Source organism: Sylvia atricapilla, chromosome 6, assembly GCF_009819655.1.
Source record: "Sylvia atricapilla isolate bSylAtr1 chromosome 6, bSylAtr1.pri, whole genome shotgun sequence".
NCBI lineage: Eukaryota > Metazoa > Chordata > Aves > Passeriformes > Sylviidae > Sylvia > Sylvia atricapilla.
In genome coordinates, this window is record NC_089145.1 from 22,986,173 (window position 1) to 23,005,934 (window position 19,762).

General features: G+C 34.0%; 1 protein-coding gene across 3 annotated transcripts in view; it reads right to left on the reverse strand.

Annotated features, from left to right (window-relative positions):
• The window catches only part of FUT8 (fucosyltransferase 8), a 75,254-nt gene that overhangs the window by 12,976 nt on the left and 42,516 nt on the right, over positions 1-19,762 (reverse strand). For all 3 annotated transcript variants that reach the window (XM_066321071.1, XM_066321069.1, XM_066321070.1), the window contains 2 exons: positions 18,207-18,321; positions 11,959-12,196 (listed from right to left, as the gene is read on the reverse strand). In XM_066321071.1, the coding sequence (XP_066177168.1) occupies positions 11,959-12,196; positions 18,207-18,321 (353 nt within the window). The remainder of the gene's footprint in view (positions 1-11,958; positions 12,197-18,206; positions 18,322-19,762) is intronic.

Below are 19,762 nucleotides of genomic sequence, written 5' to 3' on the forward strand. Positions count from 1 at the left end.
ACTCAAGTAGAACAGAATTGAAGGTTCTTGAATTCTTAGCAGCTGGTAGTTAATAAAAGATAAAATGTGCTCCTGTTTATATATTGATACTTTCTTATATACAACTATGCCATTACTGTGTGCAAAGGCTTATCTGGACAGACTGGTTATCTAAAACATCTAAAATTCAGTTTCTTGTTTAAAAACTAAACAAAGAAATATTTTAAGGCATAAGAAATCACTAAAAAAGTAACTACAACTCTGCTGCTCTTTTGACATTTTATTGCAATAAATTTCAGCATTTTAGACATCATTATAACCACTGAATTAGCTACTCTGTTTTTAGAAGAGGAGAAAGACAATTCATGTCTTCAAGAACCTAAACTATGAAGTAGCAAATTAAATAGACCACAGAAAACACAATCACCATACAAGCATGTGATGTACATACAGGTAAGAATTTGTTATGTTTTAAATATTAACTACAGTAGAATATACAGATGGTTTAGACGGGATTTTAATTCAAGGCTTAATAGCTACCAAACGTCTTTTCAGAGCTTTCACAAATTACACAAACACAACTGTCTACATAACTGATAATTCAAAGCTACGTTCATATACTGAAATAAATTATAAAACACGACAACATAAAACAAAGCACTACGTTTTTAAGGCATTGAACATTTCAGCTAACATTTCTAGTGTGCTTATTTCCGTCAAAATAATGTTTCCATTGTCTGCAGTATTTACTGTCAAAGATGGTTAGTTCTCCCTTAAGCGCTCACCAGCCAGGAAAAAAACCTGCTTTAAATATAAGCAAATCAAACTCATATAGCTGTTGATGACCAAGTAAATCTTAATGCTGAAAAAAATCAATTCGGGGAAAGAATAATGAGTTTAAGAATAGTTAAAAGATCTCAAAGGTTAAAACACTTTTGCAAGACTAGTCAAAGTTCTGCAGTAACTCTCTGAGATATGGTTATTTAAATAAGGAATATTTGTTATGCTTGGGTAAATTTTCATTTCATTTTTACCACATTTGGACATCTATCTTCCAAGATGTATCTATATGTCAGTATTTCATCACTGCACTGTACACTATCACTGTAAGGGATTATTTAGAAGAATTTCCCATACTACAGGTATGGATGATTCTTTTTAATTCCAGAAGCCAGTTCATATTTTTACCATCTATTATATCACACTCACAGGAAAAGATTTAATAGAGGTTCATAAATTCAGCAGAAATATTGAGCATTTAAATCTTATAATATGGTGGGTAATACTTTATTGGTACAACTTCAGAAAACTGCAATAAAGAAAAGCAGCATGAAGCCAGGGAAGTGCTAAATCTGGTACAGATGTGAAGTATCAGGCAAAAGTTTAGACAATAAATGTTTAACTTGGGAATGGCATGAAAGAATGCTTGAGGTTCCATCCATACTAATGTTTACATATTTTTCCCATGTTGGTAGTTTTAATCTCAACATTATCATGTCAATCTGGTACAATTCCCTGCTCAGTGGTAGTACAAATTTGACATTTGATTGTAGAATTATTTAGGTTGGAAGATACCTCTAGAGTTGTTATACATAACTTACGTGTCACCAGTACTTCAAGTTACTTCTTCTGATGTGATTTATTTTACTTCTACACTTGTCAAAATTTGTTACGATAATTCTATTTATAGCTTAACTTCCATATGAATCCAGGTGCTATTTTTCCGTTCAGAATAATCTCAATAATTGTCTTCCAGAGTTCTGTAACTTAATCCTGTTTTGGATTTTACTTCACTGAGTAACTGAAGAGTGGGTGTTTTTGCAAGAGTCATAAACTACTACAATACTGAAAACACTGACTCTTCCCATAACAACGTGCTCTGGAGGAAGATCCTGGAGAAAGGTTAATTCAGATGACCCATGCCAATTGCACCATCTAGTTCTTATTTACTACCAGTTCCTGGATATGCTCATCACTAATACATCAATAACACAGTTTCAATTTCCACCACATCCACTGAATACTTTTTAAATACTGAAAGGAGCTCCATGTGTTACAAAAAGCATAACTCTGCTTCACTGCAGCATCCCAATGTGCCTTAATCACTTTATAGCTCTCAGGACTTACATAATTTTTGTGATTTGACATAACCTTACCGTCTGTCTATTCTACTTTAAGTTAAGCTCATTTAAGTACTTTTGCTATTTTTATCTTTCTTACAAACTTCTTTTTGTTGGAAGCCTGAAAATGTTTGATTTGAAAGAAGATTTGAAAAAATGTTTGATTGAAAAAGACCTTTGGAACTTTATCATTTTAGGTAACCTTACTTCCTGCCATCTGAACATTGGCTCATACCTCCACTTGGATGGGCATTTTCTTTGGGTGTTGCTTAATTTCTTACCTGAAAGAAGGCTGACATTTTACCACGCAATCACTACTTTTAATGTTAACTGAAAACCTGTTTGATCATTCATTCTCCTATTATTTCAAAAGTCATCATCTAATTTCAATTTTTTCAAGAAGTCCTTAAAAGTATGCCAAAGAACACTATGCTATGGATATTCCTGTCTTGTAACTGAGAATTTCAATTTAATTTCTGTTTGTCTTGCTAGAAACACAAGTGAATAAACTGATGTAAAAATGGAATAGTTTCCTGCTTTTCTGTTTCTGTAATATACTTAATTAAGCTGATACCAACTTGCATAGACTTTATCACATATCTACTTAACCAAGCCCTACAGCACAATGGGCTGACTGCCAATTTGGAACCTTACCCAAGTGAGCAACTCTAAATTCAACCTCAGGAGATATGTCAGAGTGCTGGGAAAGCTGTTTGATTAGCACAGAATATGGTGAGAGGACTGTGCAGAATTCTCTCAAAGCTCCTCATTGTCCTGCTCATTCCTGTTACATATTGCAAAGGACAGCAGGTTCAGGGTTCATCTATGATATTTCAGTGCTCTTCTTTTCAGACATAGTAAAAAGTGAAAACTATGTAAAGTTATGGCACATTACTCTCTGTATGAATTGTCAAATAATTCAGAAGAAAGTAAAAGTGTGCTGTTATCTGTTCTGTGATGCAGACTACACCTCCTATAACAATCTTCTGGGCATTTGCAAACTTAAAAAAAGTTACCTCATAAGAGCTTTATGCCATAGTTGAATTATAAAATAGAATTAACATGCGGTAAAAATAATACTTTTCTTTTAAAGTAGTCAATGTAAAATATAACTCATATATCTAAATGATTTTTTCTCTAACCTTTTGCTTTGCACAATTTTAATACATAATTTTTAAACTTGGTTTCTGAATTATATCTCATTCATGTTCCTCTTACTAACTTTTTTATCATCCTTTATATAACCATGCCTTTTAAAGCAGACAGGTGTTGAATAAATTTGCTGTAATTCTGTTTAAAAAAATCTGAAAATACAGTCCTTTTTGTCCCAGGTTTCACATGGTATGGGATAGTGCCATCCCATTTGTCATCCCAAGGGGCTGAATCTCGATCCCTTCAGCAGTGAATAAACCAAAATGTTTTCGAACATGCCAACATGCCTTCTATTACTTTTCTCAATCCAGCACTTCCAAGTTTTTTTTCCTGCATTCTTTCCTCTCCTCTCCAACTCTTGCAACTACCCTCACTTGCTCTCACGTGTCTTAACTCTCTGGATACTGTTTGTGTGTTGAAAAGTGGCATCTGTGATCAGTCACTGCCTCCTGCTTCCCCACAGGTCTGAATGTTGACTTCAGTGGCTCTTTACAACACCCGGTCTATCTATCTTGAGGACTTTTGAGAGACCTTAACAAGACCTACTTATTTTAGTCAAGTTTGGCCAAACTGAGAACTTAAACTAAGTTAGGCTTAAGAAGAAAAAGAGCAGATAGAAAGGCAAAGCACAAAATTTTTGCTCTCACAAGAAACTAGTCTAAAATAAACCTGTAAAGATATTGTTTTATCATCTCCCTCCCAAAACCTAAAACTTTAATGATAGTCTTTTCCACTCCTGCAAGCATTGAACTTCCAGAGCTACTGAACTACCAACATGTCTTTGTAACACAAGTGACAGTCTTGCCATAATATTTATTTTCCCATGTTATTCCAGTTCTTTGATAATCCTACCCATAATCAAAACCACAATACAAAGATGAACAGAGCTCTTACTGTCCTAACAAGTGATGAGATTCCAGTGAATGTTTTCCCTTTTGACCTGATGGAGGCCTCAACTGAGTGTGACAATTCTGCCTTTGCAATAGCTCTGTCTCTTACAAAACAAAAGCAGTGGTGCCTTTAGAGCCTCTGTTCCCTTTTTAGCATCTCAGATGAGCTGCATTACAAAGACCTATATTTCTGTTTCACTCCACTGAAAACTTCTCATCGCTTACTAGCAGCTTTATGTGGCAACTGTCACATCACTTTGAGAGAACATTAAAAAGTAAAGATTTTTCCCATCCTCAATTGTTTAGATACCCAGTGTGTCAGCTGGAAAGTTTACAGATGAAGAGATTGCACAAATGGACTTCATAAAACAGTCAGAAGACCAAACTACATAGAAATCAAGATGCTTACGAGCAATTTGTTTTTCCTTTTATCTTTATATATTCAAACTGCTTTTGAACAATGCCCCATTTCATCTAAACAGCAGATATGAAAGGAGTACCAGTTAAAGAGGAGCTCCAATTCCACGGCTGTCAGAAAATATCACTATATGTATTTGCAAAGGCAAATACACTTCTATAAATGCAAAGGGATTTTGCCATGTTACCCAAGTCTAGTCATTCAAGTGAAGAGTAAACAGAACTGATGTTTTAAAAGTAAGATCATACACAAGGATAGTTGAAATAACTCAGGAACACATAAAAAAAGATCATTACAGCTATATTGATGAAAAAACATTCTTGGATTTGATTTCAAACAATCCCACTGAAGCTTTTTCTCTATTTCAGTCTAATGTTAATTATTATATATTTGAAAATGGTTCCAAATACTTGCTTTCAATATTAGGTTATCTTTTCCAGAATAGAAAATAGCCTATTTTTATAATACTCCTTCAACAGCTTCAGGGACTTATCTCTTGCATGCATATGGTGACTGGACATACACTCACGCCTGTAACAGGCATGTATAAGTATGTAAAACACTTATACAACATGCAGCCAATCTCTCATATCTCATGACCCAGAAGTTTCCAACAGGTCATGACAATGGAGCTTAATATTTGCAGCTGGCTGTCCAGGCATCTAGTGGAGAAGCACTCCCAGTTTAGACAAGACATTTACTGTCCTTTTGAGATAGTGGTTTATAACTCCCAGTCTCGTATTGTTCTAATTTGAACACTTGGAAGACTCCTCTTTCAACAAATTAGTAAAAGTACCTCCATATGCAAGCCCAGATGGAACACAGCTCTCAAGGTATTTGTACACAAAAGGACATTTTAGTTACCCATAAATAAAACAGAAGAGAATAAACCTTCTATGCTGTTTGAGATTCACAGCAGTGAGGCTCACGTCACCTTAACAATGCATCTGAAAGAAACAAGGATGCAGTCTACTTCAAATGGTCTAACAACATGAAAGCAGAAAATCAAGAGTGTAAGCCTGCAATAATGGAAAAGGATATTTTTCTGATCTTCAGTCATAGGGGGAAATGTAATGGAAGTATTAGGAAAAAAAAAACAAAGACACACGAAGACAAAGAATGGCCACCATAATAACTGATATATTCTCAAGCATCAGAGCCATAACCCATAATGCTGGTGGTGCTCTAGGATGTCTCCCACCTGCAAATTTCAGTAGTCATTTCCAAGACATAAGAAGGGTTTGGATGACTTCAATTCAACTCCACAGCTGCCAGTTCAGGTTACTCTTGTTTAAAGATTGCTTAAAAATAGGTAATATTACTGAACTAGAACACTGTAATGACCAGTGTAATACATTAGAAAGCTCAAAACTTGAACACAGGTTATGATTCTCCAAAAACCTAAGAATGCTTCAGTTTGGATTGAAATTTATGCAGCCAAACAAAGAAGTGAGATTAGCATTTCAAACTTTGCAGTTTGTTTGAGTTAGTTTACATCACACCATCTCTTTATATTCAAAAAAAACCTGAATTTCCATTTGGGTACAAAGCACACTATTTTTCCCTACTGTGCATGCTGCAATACAACTTTTCAACTAAAGAATGGTTACCTTAAATCAAATAAACTCTAATATTAAACCAATTTGTAGCTTTTTTGCTTATTAAACAATTCTTAAAAGGGCAACAGTTAGGCAAAAAATCTTTTTTTTACAGTAATGGACACTTTGTTTACAATCTGTAATTTGTCATCTATGACTTAATGCTCATGAGGAAAGTTTGCCATTAACCACTACCCTACAGGTAAAAATTTTGCTACTACATCATGGGGGGCAACATCAATCTGTTAGGAAAAAGGGAAAGTCATGCTACAAAGTGTAGTATTTCATTTGAACAGCATAAGATCTGTGATCAAATACGTGATTGGCTATTCCTACAGAACAGAACAAAGCCAAGAATCCTCTTCCCCGCCTCCATGGACTCTTGGATTTCTGAATCTTCAGCTTCAGCTTCCCCTTATCAAGAAATGTAGGGAAAGAAGCCCCAGCTATTTGGAAAGTAATTATTTCAGTGGGCACATTTAGGTTACCTTCCTTCACTTCAACACAGGGGAAGCTCATGGAAAAGGTTTGTTAATCTGCTTATGGTCCTGCCCATGCAAGGAACTCTTACCAAAGACTCAACTGCATTTTATACAGACATCAAATCTTAACCTAAACTAGCAATGACATAAGGAGAACTCAGTGTATACAATCCCAACGTTTTTGCTTCTTGAACATTTTTTGATAGCACAATTATACACATCAGCCTTTAAAGAAATACAGATATTCTCAATTCTGCTATTAGAATATTTACTAGATGATGGCTGAATTGAAAGTATTTCCCATTTATCTCCCATTCTGTTAAAAGATGCCACAGACATGCGAAACAACTTCCAAGAACACCATTCTTTTACAAAGAATAGATTTCATTAAATTCCTCATAAAATTAGATGAGAATCAGTGGTACATCTAAGCCACATAAATGGCTTAATAAGGATCAACTTGATTTGATTGATTATAGCCTGAAAGAATACACAGATGTATTTTATGACAACCTCCGTAAAACATAATTTAATTTAGTTTAGTATGGCAGATTTGGGACCGCACAAGTGAACTTTGTGACACAAGTTGTAAGACAATATTAAAAGTATCACTACAAGGCAAATAACTTTTAAAAACCCCATGCCCACTCAAAAGCCAAAGGCAAACATTCCTCTGTGTTGAAAATCTCCAAAAGAAATAAAGCTAGTTACAAGAAAAGACTGCATCTCCTGTAATTCCAATTGCAGATCATGCAATTCTTTTTGCTTTTCTGCTTCTGGACCAGTTACTATAACAGGGGTCAACAGCAGCAGGGAGTTGTTAAAAAGCAGACCTCATCTCCAATCAAAATTGTCCAGCCACATCTTTGTCTAAAAGCAGAAATACTTCCCATATAGAAATACCTATAAAAAGTGCCAGCTTTTAAAACTTGCTTTATTTTAGAACTGAATTATGGTTTTTAATCTCCTACTGTAATGCAGCTTTTTATGTCCTTGAATCAGTGTAGGTCTTTCTCAGAATTGTTTCATATTTATCAATATTCATTTTGAAGGCCAGATAACCGAAGTAGATGGTGTCCTGCAGCCTGTCTTTGCTCTGCACAGTGAAAATAACTTTTTGCTACTATTCAATAACCCTCCACTTGGATACAAATAAGGATCACTTAGCTCTTTTACACTACTGCATTGCTCTGAAAACTCAGATCTACCTCATCAGAATTCCAAGGTCCTTTTAAAAGTTACCACTTCCTAAATATATTTATATGTTTACACAGACAAATGTCTTTATATAGAGTATCTTACAAGGCACCTTGAGGACAAAAAAGTCTACACAGTATTAGTAGCTTGATTTCAAGATCAACACAATTGAAAAAAGGGAAATTTCAGAGGTTGCTGTTACACTCTGTTCTCTTCTCTCAGATCACTGTTCTCCAGCTTGCTTCATAGAAATGGAACTTGTTTGAAGTAAAATGTAAACAATGAAAGTCACTGTACAAAAACAATGTTAAGAACTAGAACTAGAAATGAATCCATTTTATCTGAAGATTTTATAAACAAGAGTGAGATGTAGCAGCAAAACATAATTCATACAATTGTATGCAACTTAAAGGGGTTTTTAGGCCACTACTAAATATTCAGCTGATTTCCATAAAAAAAACTACTGTCAAGGAATATCTAGTTCATGGAGTGAAACTTTTTAATTTATTGCAATTAATTCTGTACAATATTTTATGATTTGATTTTAAAATTTTTATTTAATCATTTTGATTACTGTTACCAGATAGGCTTTAATAAATTAAACATTCATTTTGTGTACCCACAGTATCCTTACATTTGAATTATACATATAAACATATTAGTTAATTCATATTTCAAGATTGTAGTTCAATTAATACTTAAAAGCTGGCACTACCAACAAATGAAGAGCTCTGCCATTTTCTCCCCTCTGGGTATCCCTTCCTCAAAAGCATTAATTCATCAAACCATAGTTAGACACAGCGGAATCAATATTCATGGATAACTGCAGGAAACTTTGTTTCAGGTTTCCTTTTTCAAGTTATCTTTCATCTTTCTGGTTTTTAGGCCTTATGGGAAGGAGCCTATAGTACTATTTAAAGCTTGTAGATGGCTTCTTTACCTCCTCATCCATTCATCCTCCAGCTTGAAATGCAGATATATATATGACTTCTAAAAGTACATTAATCTGTCTTTCCTATTAATCTGTTTTCTTTCTTTTTTTTTTGTCTAGTTATTTTATAGACCTCTTTAAATTTATTATTGAGGAATACCACCATAACATCATAAATCAGCAAGTAATAAATGATAAGAAGAGGCTCCGTTTTAGCATGCAGCAATGATAACAGAACATTATGACCTGGCTAACTAATTAATTTAAAGAAAATTAATCAAAAATTTCATGATAAATATGTCTTTACAAGCTCTCTACATTTTGACTCTTATTACTTGTAAATCATTCATGCTTCTTATAAAAAATTCTACCTTAATTATTCATAAACAGTTTGACCATAGATATCAAAGGAAAAATGAGCTACAAGAAAGATGCAATTACAGGCAAGATGTAATTTTAGAACTAAAAAGAGCATATATGCTACCATCTTTTAAGATTTTTTTTCTCTAGAATGACAGTATGAGTGAAACAAAGGAAAGGTAAAAATTATGCCACACTGTAAAATAACTGCTGTATTTACAGAAATCTGCAATAGAATTTTCAATCATTTAATACATTTAAGCCAGAAAAGTTAAATTTGATTCCAAAACTACCATGCCAAACAAAAAGAATAACTCCTGCAAGACATGACGTGGGCTGAGGTGACCCTTAATTCTTCACAGATGAGAACAGGTCTTACTAATCTTCTGCTATCAGGCAAATATCAGCTTGTTCATTAAAATTCACTCTACTTCCCAAATTCCAAAAACAAGCTTAGCTTTTATATCTAGTTAGGAGAGGACTGGACAAAGAAAATTCGAGAACTATATGTATTCTCAGCTTATATAAGCCTCTTAAGTCTTTGGAGAAGGTGTTACTATTTATATTGGTTCACTGAAGAATAAGTTCAGCAACAGCAAAATTTTGTGCTAGAAATAAAATGTCAAGAAGAAGCAATTAAAATAAAAAGAAGAAAGATAAATGTACAAATTTAAAAAATTCTGTCATGAAGCACAATTATTACCTATTCAGGTCTGCAAATTACATGAAAGCATTTCTCTTAGATGACATACTTTTCTGATTTGTTGACCTATTTCTATAATTTACATTGAACACTTGCTGTCATTATTCACTTGTGTAAATATTTCTGATGCATAATTTTACAAAATCATGAAAAGTTCCTACACTACACAGGAGAAACATTTGGTTTATGAAAATAAAAACTGAAAAATGTCAATGCATTTTAATAAATTTATTTTGAAAATCTAAAAAATCCCATGCTGGGTTCAGAATTTGTAGAGAAAAAAAATATTAAAGGTGTGGTTTTTCATACAAACTACTCTTAACTAGAGTGAAGACTTTCAGACTTATTTGTCCCTGAAAAAAACCCAGAGAATAAATAAATAAATACACAAGTAAATAAAAATCTATATAAGTTTAGGGAGACATAAAAAACACACAGAAATCTTCAGCAAAATACACTGTCTTTAAAATTTAATAGCATTAAAGTATCCAGTGAAGACTCCTACTGAAGCCACACTGAGGCTAGTACAGAGACCAACTGTCTCATTCATCCTCACTGACCAAGCCATTGCACAAGATCAGAATTTAACACAGTTTATAGCATGTGTGGCAGGCCAACAGGCTGACTACAGAACAACTGTCCTTCATAGCTCAATGTCCTCTAGCTCTAGATTATCAAAACTCAAATTAGTGGCATTCATTATTTCAAAAGTAATGGATCACATCAGGATATTTCACGTGCTCAGCCTTCAAGCTATTCATCCTGATGTAGAAACTAATTGAAACCAAAACCAAACCAAACCAAACCAACAAACAAACAAACAAACAAAAAAATCCAAACTGTAGGGACCTCAAATGAAGCATTATTTGTATTTTCATCAGCAATATTTTCCTGTATTGCAGGAAATCATCATCTATTTAAATAGATTTTCATGAAAGCATACAATCTTTTAAAGCCATGTGTGCATGAGAGCGCAATTTTCCAGCTTACTGTGCTCTAAAATTGCTCACAAAACTCCCTGCATCTAAATTCTGGAGTCACATAGAGGAGCCCACTGAGAGCCTTGCCCAGATGATAGTTTTACTTACTAACTTTGCCAAACATGAATAAAACTTCACTTGGAGTTCTCAATACCTGTTTTCCATTTATAGTTGTTTTTATAAACATCCAACCTAAAAAACATTTTTTTGGAAAAAAAAAATCTCATTCACAAAACCCATCTGAATTCTCACAGCTAAGCTTTGTAGCATCTTGAAGCTCTGAAGAACAGATACTATTTCCATGTGCAAATGCTGTTTCAATGTGTAGACACACAAGTTTACATGCAATCCGTAAACTGGATTTTGTAAATCCGATTAATTTAATTTCAGACCTGTAAAACTTCAATAGCTATTTTAAGATTCCACATGCACTGGGTATGCAGTGTCCCTGTGAAAAGACTGCAGATGTTGACAAGTTTTGACTATCAATCGCATGACGAAAGATGTCATTTAAAACAAATATTGTTTACTTTGACACAAACAAAGCTACCTGATCCTCCAAACATCAGTGCACAGTGCTTTTTCTAGGCAAATTGTTCCACATGATATAAGAATGGACCAACTTGCTCTTGTATAAATAAAATTCATATTTAACATTGCCATTGTTTTAACAACATGAACTTTGGATCTGTTCATCTTGCATTAGGAATTATTTCAACTATTTTTTTTTTTTTTTGTTGAGGTGTGAATGACTACTGGATACCATCCCTTTTATATTTCTATTGCTTAATATTGGCAACATCCCTTACTTTTAAAAAAGTTTATTAACAATAGCCTCTTATTTAATACACTCTTCCCATGAAAACGAGATTAATATCTAGCTGAGAACACAGTAGCAACCTGCTGAAAATTTTCAATTTAAATCTCAAATGCAAAACTTTTATATTAAAAAAACCTCTGCCAATGCAAAGCTATCTTACCAAGGTTTTTTTTTTTTTTTTAAATATGATGGGATAACCAGACGTAAAAGGTGAATACAGTTACAGTTATCACGCTCCACGCAACATGAAAGAGATGAGGAATGAGTTCCATGGGAATGAAGGTGCACGAAGCCAGGAGGCAGGGATGGTGTGTGTGTGGAGGCTTACCTGACCAGTGCCCAGTGGTGGACCCAGCCCTGTCGGTGCAGGTCTCGCTGACGGGGCGGAACACGGTCTCCCAGCCGCCTGTGGCATAACGCCAGTTCTGCGACTCCAGGATCAGCGTGCGCTGCGTGCCGTAGGCGATCATGAAGCAGTACACCACGTGGTGGAGCTGGCAGCCATAGCCACAGCCCTTGTTGATGTTACACACCAGTTTCTTGGCTTTGCTGCAGTCCTTCGGGTTCTGTGAGGATGGATGAAGAAGTGAGCTGAAGGCAAGACGCACCAAAGGCTTGGGTTTTTCTGAAAAACTGGCAAATGTCATCAATCACAGAAGCCATCCTGCTATAATACATCTCCAATTAAAATGGATGAGCAAGCTCCATGAAAATTTTATGTGAATTCTTCACTGTGAACGTGAACAGTTATTGAACGTACTTCACTATCCTAATGTAAAATAGAATACATTTAAGATTTTAAATTACTTTCTCATTTGTAAATCTGTCAGAATAAGCCAACATTTGGACTCCAAGTTCACATTTCATCAACATGATTCTGAGTGTTGGAATGCGTTTTCCTTTGGCATTTTTTCAAGTTTGTTAGTTCTCTTTCAATAAGCATGCATGTTATCCAATAAAAGAAAATTTCCACCTGTCTACAATGTACTAATAAAACAAATGGTAAAAACAAATGGTACAGAATAAAACCAATGCTTATTAAGGGACTGCTTCCCAGACTAACTGACCACATAGTAAATATGGAATGTAAAACACATACCTGAGCAGACTGATAAAGGACAGAATTTTAATCTGCATACACTTTCCATAAAATAACATACTTCACTTCCACAAACCAAGAAACCACAATACAGTAGGCAAATGCCTACACTGAATGAATGCTATGTTTAAAAGGACAAACTAATAAATATTTTTAGATATGTAGTCAACACAACATCATAACCAGCAGAAGTTTTTCTTTATGTAAAAGATAGTACTTTTTTGTATGTATACTTCTCTAGAGTCATACTTGCATGACTCTAGTCATACTTCTAAATTCCAGAAAGTTCTTCCATAAAATCTCTAGGATCTAAGTTTAAAAAAGAGAATACTGATATTTGAGCATCAATAATCTGCTTCAAAATCAAAATTCTGTTTCTTTCACATCTAAACAACTTTAAATTTTCTGCAAATTTGTAACAATCAAATTAAATCTTAAAAAAACAGTGATCCCTGTCCGGTGAACTGAGATCCTTCCTTCAAGTGATCCTAAAGATAATCTGAATATTCTGAGTCCTAAAATACTTAAAAAAGAAAATTAATTTGTGCATTTAGTGGTATAAAGGAGGGGACAACAATTCATACTGGGGGGAGGCAGGAATAATAAAACATCCAAAACAAAACAAACCCAAAATTCTACAACATGTCCTACAACTTCAGCATTTTTTTCTTTTCATTTTAAATACATCTGATTCAAAGCCTAACTAGGTATGAAAACAATGAATTAAATAAAATTTCCATTCGCAATTTTTGTTCCTCAGACCAGTACTTTTGTCATCACAAATCTAACGGATAACTTGAGACTAAATTTAACCTAATGTATAACTTGAGACTAACCTTTATATCTGAAATTACAACAAATGTATTTCCCACAGTCTTTCAGAAGAGAAAAGGGTCTTTCTAGTATTCTCTACCAGTCCACACAGAAAGAACTCCACAAAAAATACCTCCTCATATTATTATCAGTAGTATTGTATTTTTATTATTACTATTGTCATTAATATTATCATATTTTGCTTGGTTTCAGTTATTAAACTGTTCTTATCTCAACCCACAATGGGATTTCTTTGTGATTTTTTTGTTTGTTTGGGGCTTCTTTCCATTGATTCTCCTCCCTGTCCTACCAGGGAGGAAGAAGACTGGGTGTCTGGGAGGTTTTCTGTTGCCAGATTGGGTAAAGCCATAACACTATTTTTTTTAGAAGTGATAATCTCTGTGAATTTTTAGAAAATGCTTTCTACACTTGCCATTACTTCCAAATGCTTGTATCCTCTAAAATGAAAGCATTTAATCATTGGCATATTTGAAATATTGTCAAGGTGTGCCCTTCTCACTTTCTTTCATGCAAATGCAGGCCTCATATAATAGCTTATGAACAATATTATTTAAATCAAGTAGTAATCACACAATGAAACATTAAGTGATAGTGTGACTGCTTACCAGTGTTAATATAATGCACTTACATGGGTTTTATCATTATTTGTAGACGTAAATGAAAACTATATATATTAGTATTAGCTTGTGACATTAAAAGGAAGCTATTTAACTAATTTCTTTACAACTACAGGGTTTTTTCAAATTGCTATACTTAAGTAGCAAAAAGACAAAACAGTATTTGAGCTTCAATTGTCTATTGAGAATTTTAAAAGAAAAAGGGAAGTAGAGATACTTGGAAATATAGCAATTCCAACTGGTGTTTCCAGGAAAAGGTGGAAGTATCAACCATTGATAAGGAAGAAAACTTACATTTCAAGCATCAGAACAGCTTGGGTGTTCATAACCAAAACTGCCAGCCAAAGCAACCAGTAAAAGTATTGAGCTGATAAATGATAACAGTCAATTTCAAAGCCAGTTAAGACTAACAAAAGAGTTTTCCTCCTGGCACAAAGTCACAGAAAAGGATTATAAATCCCTGATTTGAATGGGTAGTACGTTCTGTTCTCAACCCTAATGACACTGCTCATCACACTCCTATCTCCAATTTAATGATCTACATAATGAAGAGAGGGATGAAAGGGACCTCCATGAATGTCAAGCCCTGTAATGTAACAGGCATACAACTGCAGTAAAAACAAATACCAAAAAAATCCAAACAAAAATTAAACAAACCCTCACAAAATCAAAAACAAACACAAAACCTACAACTGAGGAATCACACAAAACATACTTCAATATATAGATTGGATCATCAAGCCTATCCAGAGTTTACACCTTTTATTTTCCTTGGAATAACTTCTATGAACAGTACAACTGAAAAAACTAACAAATTTTCAGAATAGCAAAATGGTTAGAATTACATATTTGTATGGAAGAGAATACCATCTAAAATAAAAGTAGATTTTTTCTACCTGGCAAGATGGATTTAATTCTCTTTCATTACAAAGAAAATGAGCATATACTGTTGCTCTCATAAAATTCAGGATTTCGACTGTATTCTTCATCCAGGGCTCTTGGTTGGCCTAGTCACATAAAGTAGGTTCAGATATGGGAATAATCAGGGAATAATGTCTCAAGTGCTGCCTCAAAGCCTCACCACCTTCCAGTGCTTTCAAGTGTGTAGTCAACCATCAAAACACACGACGAACTGTCAAAATAAACCCTGCACCTTAACATATTTTACTATATGAGAAATGACTGCGTTGATAATGAATTTAAAACAGTTCAGAGACATGTACTTAATCCAGTGAATCACAAGAGATTAGGGTGGAGTGGGAAAGCACTCTGCTATCATTTACTAAGTAACCTAATAAACACAGTATGATGATCATTAACAAAGCTGTTCTTCTTTTATATTTTCAATAAATATTTTATTCTTTTATCCTACAGTCTGATGGAGAAGAGAGCCCCACCCAACATCTTTGGAAAAATCACATTTTTTTTAGAGAAATATGTCAAAAGTGGGTGTTTCTCATCCTAGTTATCACAAATTTAATTCATACCATTTTCTATTCTCCTTCTGTGATGTCATTTGTAATCCTTCCTTTTCATACCTGCTCCTCTCATGACTTTGGAGGCAGAAAAAATCCTAAGAAACAAAAACCAAACAAACCACCAGAAGTTTCTTCCAGCTGCTGGAAGAAAATGTTCTTCTCCCCCTAGTCAGAAGTAGTAGGTATTGGATTTGAGAGGCAGAGATCTCAAACCTTCCTCTAATATTAATTCCTCCAGTTTGCACCTACTCTCCTATGACATACAAGTTTCAGCTTAAGAAAACATCCCAGCATGCAGAAGGACTTTAATACACTGCGTTCCTCAGTCCTAGAGAAATCAGAGGTATCACTTTCTTGGGTGGTTATTGTACTGAAACCATATAATATACTTTTGATTTGATTGATTACAGTTGTATGAGGTGCATCCCTCTACATGTATGAAGAGTGCCCAGAGCCTTTTTTATTGCTGTTGTCATTTTAGCACAAGCACTTTTATTAGGAATATGAATTAGTAATTTTAATGTGAGAGGATTTAATACACTTCAAGACAGAAAAATCTAGGTGACACATTATAGCGCCAAAAATACTGCGAAGTCCGGTAACCTCAGAAAAAGGTCTTGTGACCAACTTTCTTTTCTTTGCATACATACAAAGCCCCAGCTAAATAGTATGGCAGAATATGACTAGAATATGGCAAACTATGACTAATATAATCGATTCGTTGTTGAGTACTTAGTAACCTTTCTCACCTGATTTTATTTTTAACCTTAAAAGCTGAACAAAAGGTTTAGGGTTGGTTTTTTTTTTTTTTTAATCAGAGACAAAAATACTCTGCTGCATGCTGAATCACAAACCTCCTAAAATAAACAGAACAAAAATAAGCACAAAAGAGAAGAAAACTGCTGCCTTCATAATTATTTGCTCACTTGATTACAGAACTACAGGTGCTCTTATCTGACTTCTCTTGCACATTCTTTTCAACTGTTTGATTAAAAAAAAGTCTCTGAAAATAAAGTCTTTTCTTTAAATATAAAGTCCTAGCTTTTTAAATCTTGCTCCAACTATAGGGAACTAGTTACATGTAGACTCATTAAATCAAATTTATGGTAATGTCATCCAAATGAAGTAGCAGTCATTACTATTCACAATCATTCAGCTAAATGACTTCCCAGTGAGATGTCCCAAAATAATGCAGCTGTCACTGTTCAACATGTACCAGAAAAAAGCTATGCAGTACTTTCATACTTAACTAAAAAACAATTACAAATATGTCCTATATAATTCTTTTTTGGCATCAACCTGAGGGGCAAGGGTTGTTGAATTTTTCATTTTATTTTTTTACAGTTTTTTTTAACAGAGTGTGCGCAATTTCAAACTATTGGTGCATATTTGTTAAAGCAAATAACTTTGTGCTCTTTTTGATGACTTGCACAGTTATATTACTAAACAGGATAACAAATGGATAGTGAAAGACAAGGAAAAGGTAGAGAAAGGCTGTATTTATCAGTATGAAAAGCAATTACAGTATACTACTGCCAAATAGTGGTATAAAAATGAAAAAATAAGGAACAGTTCTCAGAAAGGAGTTGAAGTGCAATAAAGTGATGACTCCTGCACAATTTAGAGAGATTTTTTTCCTCAGAAGGGTGTCTCTTTTTTATTTAACAAGCAACAAACACATAGCTTAGTCACAGAAGTGAAGGTTCCAACAGCTGAATTTTGAAATAATGAAAATTTGAGAAACAGATTCAGCTATTTACACAAGAGAAAAGATCAGACATTAGGAGTGACCATACAAAACAGGTGCACACATGCCATAAAAAATAAACCAAGTACAAATAAAATAGGCTACATTAAACATTTTTGATCACTACATAAATAGCTGCATGCATTCAGTCATGAAAAGAAGTCTCAATGCCTTCAGATCAAGTTTTATTTACATTTTATACACACACAAAAGCACATATATTAAAAAGGCTTTATACACTCAAAAATATGAGCATCTAGAGAAGTCTCAAACATCTGTTGCAACAATCTAGGACTAGACAATACACTATACAAGCACTTCAATTTTGCTTCCTTATGTTTTTAAAAATGGGCTGCTAGTTGAGAAATTTGATACAAGAACTTTTATATTAATTAAACTATGCAAACAAATTTATGCATTTTGATACTCTAAAGAGTAAAATAAAAAAAAAAAAAAAACAAGCAGATAATTATCTTTTACAATAAAGTGAAAATTTCAAACAGGTAAGAACAGTCCAGTAAAAAACACAGATCAAAAAAAAACCCCACAAACAAAGAAACAAATAAACCAAAATAACCAACAAGAGAAGTACAAACCTCAATGATTGCCTTGGAATATTACCTTCCATATACATATAATAATTGAAACAAATGTAATAATTTCTTTTCTACATAATTAGCTTATATACCAACATTCATTTTAAACTGTGATGTAATTTTTCTATTGCAAGGTTCTAGCTAAGTGCTATGTATACAAGAAGAAAAAAATGTTTACCTTGATTCAAAAGCTCTATCCTCTTACCTGTAAATAAGTTATTCTTCTCTGTACCAAATCTGTTAGATCTTTGGCCTCTTTTTCTCGCCAATCTCCAGCTCCATCTGTTTGACTGAGGTAGTACAAGTCCGTCATAATTGACCTATAAACAACAATGGAAAACAATCTTAACATTACTAAATTGGAGGATTGAATGCAATCAAAGACAAAGAGATACTTCACTTGTAGCTTCAAAATTAGTTTCTTCATGACACCTCCTACTGCACAATTCCAACAGCAGCCAAGAAAGACTGACTGCGTCTTTCATCTAACAAACGTTCCGTACCCATTAGCAATTAAAAATTCTAAACAGACTCATGGCCATGCAAGTCCATACTACAACACATTAAATTTGAGAAACTATCAAATACTAACTTGAGATTATCTAATACATTAGAGATTCTCTTCTTAGAGTTATAATATTTCATTGGCCAAACAAAAGAATAAAGAACTCATCATCATGAAAATAAAAATGTTGTATGACATTCATTTGTTGAAATTTGCAGATTAGCCAAAATTACTGATTTTGTCCAAACCACCCTGGAAAACTTTTTTTTAAAATCTGTGTGGCTTTGGGGACAAAATAGAAAACTAGAGACAAACTATTCAAAGTGTTTCTAGAAATACTAATGGTTATTCCAAAAGTAAAAGGTGGCCCAGTTCAGAACCAGTAATTTCAGAGTTGGTTTCATAGATTGAGAATATTTATTATTGCTAATCATTTCTCCATAACAGTGCTAAAGTTGTAAGTTTGAACTGCTTTTCTTAATACTTTCATCTGAACTTCAGATGCTGCCATTTATTGCCTGAAATTCTTGATAAACTACAAGTTTGATCACTCAGAACGAGAAGCAACAGAACAGAGCTAGAGAAATCTGGGAGGTGACCAAAAAAGAGCGTGAGAGTAAGACAAATAAATTTCCTAACAACATTTGTTGTCAAGCTGTTGGCAGCACTTGTTAGCACTGGAAGTACAAACCAAATTCACCAAGGCTACCTCTTGTACATAAATGAGAGGGGCAGGCTGCACATCCCTACTAGGAAACTACTTTCAATGACACAATATTTAAGCAGTAAAAATTGAGATAATGCAAATTAGGGTAGCCCTGTCTTTATCAGCAGAGTTATCAGACAAACCTGTCTTGCTAATTTAATAACTGGATTTATGGATCTGCAGTTTTATTCTCATATTTCTCATTTTGTCATTATCCCCACACTGCTACACAGGGTGACAGAGACACTGACTATGGCATCTACTATTGTTGTGTTTAATTTAATATTTTACCCAAATTATTCAGCAGCAGTAATCCTCACCTTCTGTCAATCAACTGGAAGAACTTGATCTACATTCTAATCTGAAACTATATAAACTGGATTTTATTTTAAAAGGTAACTGAGCTTGAAACACCCTATTGCGGCTTTGCATAAAATTAATTTAAAGCATCACCGGGTAACTAGTTTTAAATCGCTTACTGTTAAAGACACATAATACTCACAGTAACATGCACACACAGATTAAAGAGAATAAGAACAGACCTAATGAT